Genomic DNA, 12,124 nt, shown 5'->3' on the forward strand with positions numbered 1-12,124 from the left:
TTTTCTTCTGTAGCTTCCATGCCTCTCTCAGCCTTCATACAATGGAAAAGGGTTAGAACTTGGCCCCATATTAAGCTTTGGCTTAAGGAATGTTGTAGCTGATTTGGTGCTCTACCCAGACCACTCAAATTTTCTCCATATCATCAATAAAGCTGTTTCACTTTCTTATCACTCATGTGTTCACTGAGTAGACATTTAATTTCCTTCAAGGCCTGTTCCCTTGAGGCACCTGGGTGGCTCAATGGGTTAAAGCCTCTGCCTTCAGCTCAGGTCATGATCCCAGGTCCTGGGATCGAGCCCTGCATCGGGCCCTCTGCTCCGCAGGGAGCCTGCTTCCTCCAACCTCTCTCTCTCTACCTCCCTCTCTGCCTACTTGTGATTTCTCTCTCTCTGTCAAATAAATAAAATCTTTAAAAAAAAGAAAAAAAAAAGACCTGTTCCCTTCTATTTGCAACTTGGCTATTTGCCGCAAGAGGCCTAGCTTTTGACCTATCTCTGCTTTTGTGAGACTGCCTTTCTCCTTAAGCTTGATCATTTCTAATTTTTGGTCTAGAGTGAGAGACACGTTGACTCTTTCTTTCACTTAAACCCTAAGAGGCCACTGTAGAGTTATTAATATGCCTAATTTCAATACTGTTGTGTCTCGTGAAATAGGTAGGCCTGAGAAGAGATATAGAGACAGAGGAATGGCCAGCGGAGCAGTCAGAACACACACAATATTTATCACTTAAGTTTGCCACCTTATATAGGGGTGGTTCATGATACCCCAAAACAATTACAATAGTAACATCAAAGATCACTGATCATAGATTATATGTTATATAATTATATAGCAATAATAAAAATTTCCAATTACCAAAATTTGACACAGAGACATGAAGTGAACAAATACTGTTGGAAAAATGGTACCAATAGACTTGCCTGACCCACAATTGCCACAAACTTTCAATTTGTAAAAAATGCAGTATCTCCAAGGCACAATAATTCAAAGCACAATAAATTGAGTTTGCCTGTACTAGAAAAGCACTATTTGAAATTGAAATAGGACAATATAATTTGCAATAACATCAAAATATATTAAATACTAAGCTATAAATCAGATAAAATATTTGTAAGATGTGTACACTGAAAACTACAAACTCTCACTGAAAAAAATGAAATAAGTCCTAAATAAATGAAGGTCTCTACTTTCACCTTAACAAATTAGGATAAGTAGAGCAAATTGTACCCTATTCAATATTGTTAAGATGTTGTTTCTCTCCAAGTTGATCAACAGACTTAATGCAAACCAAATTCCAATCAAACTCTCCATAGGTGTTATTTTAAATTGACAAACTAATTATAAGATTCATATGAAAATGCAAGGGATCTAGAATATCCAAGACAACACTGAGACTAGAGGGATGAAGCTGGGGAAATTATACTCCCTGACTTCTGGACATACATATTTATAGTAATTAGGACACTATACTATTGGTATATAGCAATACTGGAGGGCAAAGACAAACAGATCAATGGAATAAACTGAAGAGAACAGAAATATATACAGTTTTTCAGATGATTTATATAGTCCTAGATACATAGTCAGATGATTTTCAACAAAGTTGCAAAGGTGATCCAGTGTAAAAGGCTAGTTTTTTCAAAAGTAGTGTTGCACATTAGATGCCCATATGTAAAAATAAGAATTTTATCCTTATCTCACACCATAAAGAAATACCAAAATATGAAAAAAAAATACCTAAATGTAAATTTAGAAAACTCCTAGACAAGAACATAGGATAAAAGCTTTATACACTTAAGGCAAAGATTCTTTAGATATAATGTTAAAATCATGATTTCTAAAAGAAAAAAATTGATGGGCTTTATCAAAATTAAAAACTTCGGCTCTTCCAAAGACACTGTTACAAAAATGAAAAGAAGTGCCACAGACTTGGAGAAAATATGTGTAATTCATATAATCTGATAAATGACTAAGAAGGCAGACAAAAAAGAGTACATGCTGAATAATTCCATTTCATAAAATTCCAGAAAATGCAAACTAATCTATAGTGACATAAAACCAACCCAGTGGTTGCCTGGGAATGGGGTATAATGGGTTATAAAGGGACACAAGCAAATTTTTTAGGATAGTGAATATTTTCAGCATTGTACTTGTGGAGATGGTTTCACAGGTATATACAAATATCCAAACTGATCAAACTGTATACTTTAAACATCTGAATATAAGTTATATTCCAATATTTTTTAAAATATTTTATTTATTTATTTGAGAAAGAGACAGAGAGGGAACACATGCTATTGGGGTAGGGATAGGTGGGGAGCAGGAAGGAGCAGAGGGGGAAGGAAATGAAAGGGGAAAGAACCTCAAGCTGACTCCTCATTGAGCATGGAGCCCAAGATGGGCCTCCATATCAGAACCCTGAGATCATGACCTGAGTCGAAACCAAGAGTCAGTCACTTAACCAACCAAGCCACCCAGGTGTCCACCAATAAATTTACCTTTTTTAAAGCAATAAATATACACTAGAGCTGTGTTTGAGAACTAAAGAATATATTAAAATGTGCCAGAAGAAAATATAACTAAATATCTTATAATCTTAATAGAGGCCATTCTAAGCACAACATGAAATTTGAAACTAGAAAGAAAGCAATTAATAAAATTAAATTTTACTACATAAAAATGTAACCCTTATGTATTAAAAAATAATACAAGTAGTTAATGAAAATCACAAAATGCCTATGCTAACAATTTAGAAATGCAAATTTTAAAAAGGGATGTTATATTTCATCTTTGTCAAAAAATTTCCAAAATCCAGCTGCTGCCCTTGTGATGAACCCCGATGCTGGGCACATCACCTGATACAATTAATCTGGAGGGAAGATTGGCATTTAAATAAAGTTTCAAATGTGCATACTCTTTAACTCACTCATTTAGCTTCAAGGAATTTCTCTAAAGAGAAACAGAAGAACCAAATAAATAAATAAATAAATACAAATAAATAAAAAATTAAAAAATAACTACATACCCAGAACCTTCAAACAAGGGGATGTTATGTAATCATTAAAAGATAAATTTACTGACAAGGAAAATAGACATATATTTTAGTAGCATAAAAGATTGTTATACTGGCATGCTATTTGTTATTCCATTTAAGTAAAATTTTGTGTAAAGGTACTGGTATCATGGCATACTCTGAAGGTCAGCTAATTTAACATCTATTCCCCCTTTCCCTTAGTCCATCTGTATTATTTCTCAGCCTCCTTTACAGCAGAGGAAGCTACACAGACACTATTATGGCTACTGAGACCTAAGTAGATATTTCCAAAGAATATTATAGAAACAGCCAAACTATCACCTTAGCAAATGATATGATACTCTATGGGGAAAACCCAAAGACTCCACTCCAAATCTACTAGAACGTGTACAGGAATTCAGTAAAGTGTCAGGATATAAAATCAATGCACAGAAATCAGTTGCATTTCTTTACACCAACAACAAGAAAGAAAAAAGAGAAATTAAGGAGTCCATCCCATTTACAACTGCACCCAAAACCATAAGATACCAAAGAATAAACCTAACCAACAAGGCAAAGAATCTATACTCAGAAAACTATAAAGTCCTCATGAAAGAAATTGAGGAAGACACAAAGAAATGGAAAAATGTTCCATGCTCATGGATTGGAAGAACAAATATTGTGAAAATGTCAATGCTATCTAAAGCATATCTACACATTTAATGCAATCCCTATCAAAATCCCATCCATTTTTTTCAAATAAATAGAACAAATAATCCTAAAATTTATATGGAATCAGAAAAGACCTCGAATAGCTAAAGGAATATTAGAAAAGAAAGCCAAAGTTGGTGGCCTCACAATTCTGGACTTCAACCTCTATTACAAAGCTGTCATCATCAAAACAGTATGGTACTGGCACAAAAACAGACACAGAGATCAATGGAACAGAATAGAGAGCACAGAAATAGACCCTCAACTCTGTGGTCGACTAATCTTCAACAAAGCAGGAAGGAATGCCCAATGGAAAAAAGACAGCCTCTTCAACAAATGGTGCTGGGAAAATTGGATAGCCACATGCAGAAAAATGAAACTGGACCATTTCCTTACACCACACACGAAACTAGACTCAAAATGGATGAAGGACCTGAATGTGAGAAAGGAATCCATCAAAATCCTTGAGGAGAACACAGGCAGCAAGCTCTTTGACCTCAGCCGCAGCAACTTCTTCCTAGGAACATCACCAAAGGCAAGGGAAGCAAGGGCAAAAATGAACTATTGGGATTTCATCAAGATCAAAAGCTTTTGCACAGCAAAGGAAACAGTCAACAAAACCAAAAGACAACTGACAGAATGGGAGAAGATTTTTGCAAATGACATATCAGACAAAGGGCTAGTATCCAAAAATCTATAAAAGGCTCAGCAAACTCAACACCCAAAGAATAAATAATCCAATCAAGAAATGGGCAGAGGACAGGAACAGACATTTCTGCAAAGAAGACATCCAGATGGCCAACAGACACATGAGAAAATGCTCCATTCCACATCACTCGGCATGAGGAAAATACAAATCAAAACCACAATGAGATATCACCTCACACCAGTCAGAATGGCTAAAATTAACAAGTCAGGAAATGACAGATGCTGGCCAAGATGCGGAGAAAGGGGAATCCTCCTACACTGTTGGTGGGAATGCAAGCTGGTGCAACCACTCTGGAAAACAGCGTGGAGTTTCCTCAAAAAGCTGAAAATAGAGCTACCCTATGACACAGCAATTGCACTACTGGGTATTTACCCTAAAGATACAAATGTGATGCTCTGAAGGGGCACATTCACCCGAATGTTTATAGCAGCAATGTCCACAATGCCCAATGCCCAATGGATTGTTTCCAAATGGATAGTTTCCAATGGATAGTTTCCAAACTATGAAAAGAACCTAGATGTCCACCAACAGATGAATGGATAAAGAAGATGTGGTATATATATATACAATGAAATACTATGCTGCCATCAAATGAAATGAAATCTTGTCATTTGCGACAACGTGGATGGAACTAGAGGATATTATGTTAAACAAAATAAGTCAATCGGAGAAAGACAACTATCATATGATCTCCCTGATATGAGGAAGTGGAGATGCAATGGGGGGCGGGGCTTGGGGGCTAGGAAAAGAATAAATGAAACAAGATGGGATCAGGAGGGAGACAAACCATAAAAGACTCAATCTCACAAAACAGGCTGAGGGTTGCTGGGGAGAGTGGGTCGGGAAAGGGTGGTGGGGTTATGGACATTGGGGAGGGTATGTGATATGCTGAGTGCTGTGAAATATGTAAACCTGGCGATTCACAGACTTGTACCCTTGGGGCTCATAATACATTATATGTTTATTAAAAATTTTTTTTTTAATTTTTAAAAAGAATATTATAGAAACATGCCTTTCTGATAAAAATTATAGTGATTGTTATACCTCTTGCCTTGCAGTCAGGAATCATGACTGAATTTGAAGCAGTTTATTGTAATGTGCCAACCAACATACTAGAGAAGGCACAGTGTAAAGAAAGATAAAAGCTGGGTCTTGGTAACATTCATAAACCACTATACCAGCTTCTATTGCCAATTCTGGGCCTCACTTTTGGGGGAGGCTGAGTAATATTTTATATATATATACATACACACACACATATGTATACACACACATACACACATACACTATATATATATATAGTATAAATGTTTAGTGCTTAAGTAACATTCAGCAAAAGCACCCCAGATGGTTATTTATTACATACATAAGTAAATATAAAGCCATTAAGCATATTAAAGCTTTCTATAATTACAATATTCTCTAAAGGCAAGAATTTGGGGTACTAGATACCTCCATTCAAATACTGTTGACAGGTTTACCTGATAGGGCTATTCTTATCCTTTGTCTGACTCTTTAATTCCACTTTAATTTTTTTTTTAAGATTTTATTTATTTATTTGACAGAGAGAGACACAGTGAGAGAGAGAACACAAGCAGAGGGAGTGGGAGAGGGAAAAGCAAACTCCCCGCAGAACAGGGAGCTCAATGCAGGGCCAGATCCCAGGACCCTGGGATAATGACCTGAGCTGAATGCAGACGCTTAACAACTGACCCACCCAGGTGCCCCTATAATTCTACTTTTAGATATTGATCAAAGAATTAATAATAAATTTGGAAGAGTATTGCTATAATATATTTACAATATTGATAAACTGAAAACAACATGTATGTCAGAAACATAATGCTGGCCAAATGATTTTATAGTATGGATTTATGACAGAATATTATGCAATTCTTAAAATCAAGTAATAAAAATATCTAATTATATAGAAAAATACTTCACAGCATTATGCAAAGTAGAATTCTTGAGGGGTAATGAAAAATAGTTTTGTAAAGATTAGGCAAGCGTCATGAAACATGAGTAGATATTGCTGGATGGTGGAATTACCAGTAATTTCTGTTTTCCTCCTTTGGCTGTACATTTCTAAATTTCACATTTCTTTTGTAATAAGAAAAATTAAAGTTATTTTAATATACCTATATTTGTTCAAAGAACCAAAATTTTAAAAAAATAGGGAAAGATGCACAATAAAGCTAGTTTTTTTCTTCTCTATGAAGCTCATTAATTTGTTTATTTCAGCTAAAAAACAGATTCACAAGAGCAACTTTATCTGACACCAACAAAGAAAGTTTTATACATACCAAGAGTGAAAAGCACTCTCTAAAAGGAAAAGGTGAAAAAGTAACAAGAGTACTTATTTTAAATAATTACAGGATTTCATCATGCCTCCAATATGAATGCACATCCCAAAACTCCAAAAGAGAACATGCTGAATCATATACACTGGATCTGGGGGAAAATGTTTTTAGTTTGTCATTGAGTCCCATTCTAGAGTGATTAAAAAGCAAATATATACCAATAAGCCTAAGATAACCTGCAACATAAAAACAACTAAGCCCAAAATCAGGAGGAAAATGAAGAGTTATCTGAGCTTTCCTTAGTTCTTCTTATGTAATCCATAACTTACAAAGACTACCTCTCAGGCCAAAAGCATCTATTCAATTTCTGTTGTTTTTTTCCACCTATAGTGACCATCCACTCAGAAGCCATAGTCTTGGACATTTTTCAAAGGCACCAATAAATTCAGTGTGCAGCATGCAACTTCCAACTCTATTCCCAGGTCAGCAGAGAAGACCCAAGGAACTAATACATTTGTAAAAGATGTAAGGATAATGACTCTTTCCACCTTTTTTATAAGAAAATTGGGAAGAAAGAGAAGGGAAGGGAAAGGAAAAAGAAACCAAACAGTATAAAACTATTTGCTAACAAAGTGTGTGGGTGTCTGTCAGTCTGTATCTGTGTGTATGTGCAAATTCAGTTACAACTATAGAATAATTGTAATAAAGAGTATTTAATTTTAGAGATTTTTCATTGAGTTAGATATAAATAAGCTTTTTAAATATTTCAAATCAATGAAAAATAAATTGTAAGTACTTTAAGTAGTAACACAAAAGTTGACTTACCATAAATTTCTAAACCTTGTGGAAAATACTCTTTGTATTCTAAATCCTACCCACTAATGCCATATTATAGTCAACAGTACCAATTTTTTTAATAAGGGATTTGAAAAGGTTAATTTAATTCCCAGATCTTTTTTTAATTCTATCCCATCACCAGGAAACTTAATAGATGCTACACCTTAGAAAACCTGGTTACTAAAGATGTTTTATCCAATCAACACCTCTCTCTTTTCTAAGCTACTCAAAAAGAAAAAACTGACACCTGAGAAAGTCACACCTTCACAAATTACCCCAAATTCACTGTGATATTCAAGCCTTATATATGAAGCCCCTTTCAAAGGATCAGAGCCAGAGAATTGAACAATCACCCCATCCAGCTGCTGGAGAAAGCAAAACCACAAAGAGCATCTACTTATGAGATTACTTTTTAGGGACACAGAATATACTTTAAAAAGGTACATAGACAAAAACTTACAATAAAGATGAAAAACAAATATCTACATTCCACGCCAAAAAATTCTATAGTCTAAAAAGAAACATTTGATGTTTTCACTTCTGAATACTGAAGCAAAATAATGATTATAATAATTTTAATCAAACTTAAAAGGTATACCTTATTACCTTGTTGATATACGCTATTTGCCTTTGAACATGCAAACAAGAGAGAAAATTCTTTGAAGCATTTCTATATTCTGACTTAACAATTATCTGATAATTACCCTATCATTACCTGCTGATGAAGGATTCCATTCTGAATTCTTAACATTTCTGATATTACAGGCATGTTACTTCAAAAGTCCTACCTGGAAAGAGACTGAGAAGACTAACTGGAGATTTGTTGGTATCAATAGTTAGTTTGTGGCTTGCAGTTTTTGAAGGCTGACCTGGTAGACAGATTAGTTTCAGGGGAAGTCTAAATTTACATTGGATAACCCGAGGAATGCCTGAAATAAAAAGAGAGAAATGCAGATTCATAGACCTGACAGAAAATTTGACCAAAAAAATCTGAACTATATTAATAGTTTGAATAACAACATATCTTATTTTAAAATTTTGCTCCATTTCATTTAGCATAACTGAAAAAGCTATAAAGTATTATCATAATACATATTTTTATATTATTGTCAAAAAGCTCAAGACAAAAATAAAATCCTAAAAAGGAGTGTAGGCATCAGGTATGCCTTTAATATAATAGCATACTTTAAAAATCATCACAGTTGAACATTATACAAAACAGTATATTTACTCAAACAGGCAGACAAATGGTAAGAGACTCTTAATCATAGGAAACAGACTGAGGGTTGCTGGAGGGAAAGGGGCTAGGAATGGGGTGGTTATATAATGAGCAGTGGGTCCTACATAAGACTGATGAATCACTGAACTCTACCTCTGAAACTAATAATACAGTATATGTTAATTAATTGAATTCAAATTTAAAAATTTTAAAGAATGTTTTTTAAAAAAGTATATTTAATTTTATATTCAATTACTGAGCCTTCTTTAAACTAAGACCTTCAAAGCTATAGCCCTAATCCAAGGCTATCAGCTAAAATGAGCAAATATATATATATATGTATATATATATATATATATGAAATCTGTATCAGGAAGATACTATATGACTTTATCTAATATTTTTTCTACCACCAAAAATTTAAATCTTTAGCTATTTTTACTTATTAAAGATTTAAATTACAATTAAAAATCCACAATAAATTATAAGCATGAAGGAAGAAGTTGCTCTACTGTAGTTCCACTGAAGTTCATGTTATTTTACACAGTAATATTAAAAATATTACTTTCATATGAATTAAATTTTTCTCCATCCATTTAACTTTACATATCACAGTTAAGTGACATTTCAAAAGTATTACATGGTCATTCAACTGAATTTTTCAGTACCTTTATAGGCATATTAAAATATGTAATTAAATAAATAACAATGAAGAGTTTTATGTCAAAATTTAAAGTTTTTAAGATGGTTCCTTTCAATATTTTTACAAAGAATGAAATTGAAACCAAAGCAAATTAGGTTCTCTACTTAAAATCTAGCAAAGCAATTCTACAACTTCAGTATTCTCTCCTTATATTCTAGGATTCCACCTTTGATTGGATAAGATAAAAGGTAATATACTGAAACTTCTATCTTAGTATACTGCTGTAGAGAAATGAAAAACTTAAAATTCGTCCTACTCTACTTGATGTATCCACACATTAATTCCTTTGTCTCTTTAAAATGGAGTCAGTGAGCAGCTTAAAAATAGCAAAAGCAGAAGCAGTTAAAGCTTGGGGACATGATCCCAAAGCAGGATCCCCAGAATTAGCGACATATTCTGTTAATGCCAGTTGGAGTTGTGAGCTTGCTTGACATCCAAGCTGGGAGTATACTTTCCAGCACTACTTATTCACGAGGATCGTGAGAGATCATCAACAATGGCAAGCATACTGATATATGAGGTCAATTAAATACTTTTTCAGAGCATGCGGAGCATATTTGTGATTCTCTTCAACATAATCTATTATCCATTAAATTTTACATAGATCATTTTTTTGCTCATAACCAACAGATGTTAAATTCACTTCTCCTGGAATCCTAGATGCAAATTATAACTGATGTCTCTTCAGAAAAGCTCCCAAGGCATTATTTCCTGACATTCTGTGAGGTTTTAGAGGCATGTGTATTTGTACTTTATAATGATGAAATGTTTTGACTCAAAATATTATGGTAACATGATCTAAGCTACTGCTCAAACCACAACTATCAGTATCACCATAAAAAATATTACAAAACATTATTTTTCCCAATTTCATATACTCCATATATCCCCAAATTATAGAAATATACCTACTAATATGTTTCCTCTATAATATATAAATTACAGCCTTGATTAATAGATGCAGTCTGGAAAGAACAAGGACACTAAAACCTATTTCCATTTCCTTTGAATGTAGTAATGGAAAAAAATCCTTCATCTTTTGACAATTCTGTATATGTATGAAGAGAAGCTACTTTTCTATATATTTCACCCAAAAGCTGAGTTAAGTGTTCAAACAAATTTCGACTATAAATGTTCTTCTAAAACTATACAGCTAAAACTGTGGTTCTACTTCACTTGGATCAGATAGGTAGTACTTGAATTGGTGGTAAAAAAAAAAAATTAATCACAATGAATAACACTGGCCTTACATTACTGATTCTATATATTTGAAGATTATTACCCTAAATCTCCAAGAACCTAGAGCTAAAGAAACTGGTTGTATATATATATATATATATATATATGTTTTCAGAAATTGAAACAAATGGCTTGCAAGCACTAATGAACCCAAGAAGGGAAATACATTATAACTCAATTCACAACTCGGTCAGTTAATGACAATATCATACACTAGGGCAATGGTCTACAATTGCTAAGATTTGTAGAAACCCTCCAGAATTTCTTTTCTACCCAAGAATTGTAAACCTGTTTCATAGGACATTTGGAAAACATTATTTTGAAAAATGATGATACTCCTACTTAATAAAATGATTATGGCTATTCTTTAAATGCTGGCAGCTTGAAAAGTTTTACCTTGCGGGGGGGTAGGTGGATATGAAATCTTTTAGAAACCAGTTTAAGGAAATCACCTTTAAAAAGAAAAATTGCAATGCCTGTATTTAACACTACTACCCCTTAAATTTAAACCCCAGTCTTTTAAAATATAATCTCCAGTATTCAGACATGGGGTTTTTATCAGAGGCATATTTCTATTGAGCTTCAATTTTTTTAAAAAACCTTAAATGTAAGTTTGGCTACCAACTTACTCTTCAGGCTGTGAATGCATCTAAGAACCTGAAGCCAGACGTATAGAGATATGTTTGCATGCATGCATGTATGTACCTATAATAAGGAAGGAAAGAATTACATGTATTAAAGACTTTATAAATTTGCTATTAGAATAGCTTTCAATTTAGCTGAAAGTCTAATTGGTTGTAACTTTGCCTACCATCAGTGATATTTTCTCTATGTAGTTGGCAAAACAGTCCCTGTATCTGGCTTATTCAAATAACTCTGAGTGTTATGCTAAGAAAAAAAATGGTCATTTATAATACTCAAATATTGGCCTACTTGTTCATCAGACTGACTTTGTTCTACAGTTTTTTACCAAATATAATCACCTTTCCTTCAGACACTTCCCTTTCTAACCTAACAGAGGAAATGGATGGTCGCAACTACTCTGGTGCAATTAATCACAAAATTATTTAACACTTAGAGAGAAAATTCACATCAAAACCACTCTTGACAGAACAATTTCTTCAGGAAAAGAATTCTAATTATACCTGGCAAACCCAAGAGCCCAGTATCACTGTCAAGAGAGAAGCCAAAATGTGCTTTGGGGGATGGGGGGGGAGAACATATATACCAGAGTAGAATAACTATATATATTACACATCTATATAATGCCTTCAGGACTCTTTCCAGGGGCCTGCTAGAGTCATTTCATTTTGAAAACAAGGAACCCCAAAGCAGTAGCAATGTCTGGGAGCCAGAACTTCCTTGATCCCTTCCTGTTATGTCTGGCTACAT

The 12,124-nt window shown here is 33.9% G+C and overlaps 1 protein-coding gene across 3 annotated transcripts in view; it reads right to left on the minus strand.

Annotated features, from left to right (window-relative positions):
* Nucleotides 1-12,124, minus strand: part of BBS9 (Bardet-Biedl syndrome 9) — a 458,943-nt gene that overhangs the window by 247,939 nt on the left and 198,880 nt on the right. For all 3 annotated transcript variants that reach the window (XM_082691753.1, XM_082691755.1, XM_082691754.1), the window contains one exon: nt 8,360-8,500. In XM_082691753.1, the coding sequence (XP_082547879.1) occupies nt 8,360-8,500 (141 nt within the window). The remainder of the gene's footprint in view (nt 1-8,359; nt 8,501-12,124) is intronic.

The sequence above is a fragment of the Mustela nivalis genome (genome assembly GCF_964662115.1).
Source record: "Mustela nivalis genome assembly, chromosome: 12".
In the NCBI taxonomy this organism is placed as follows: Eukaryota; Metazoa; Chordata; class Mammalia; order Carnivora; family Mustelidae; genus Mustela; species Mustela nivalis.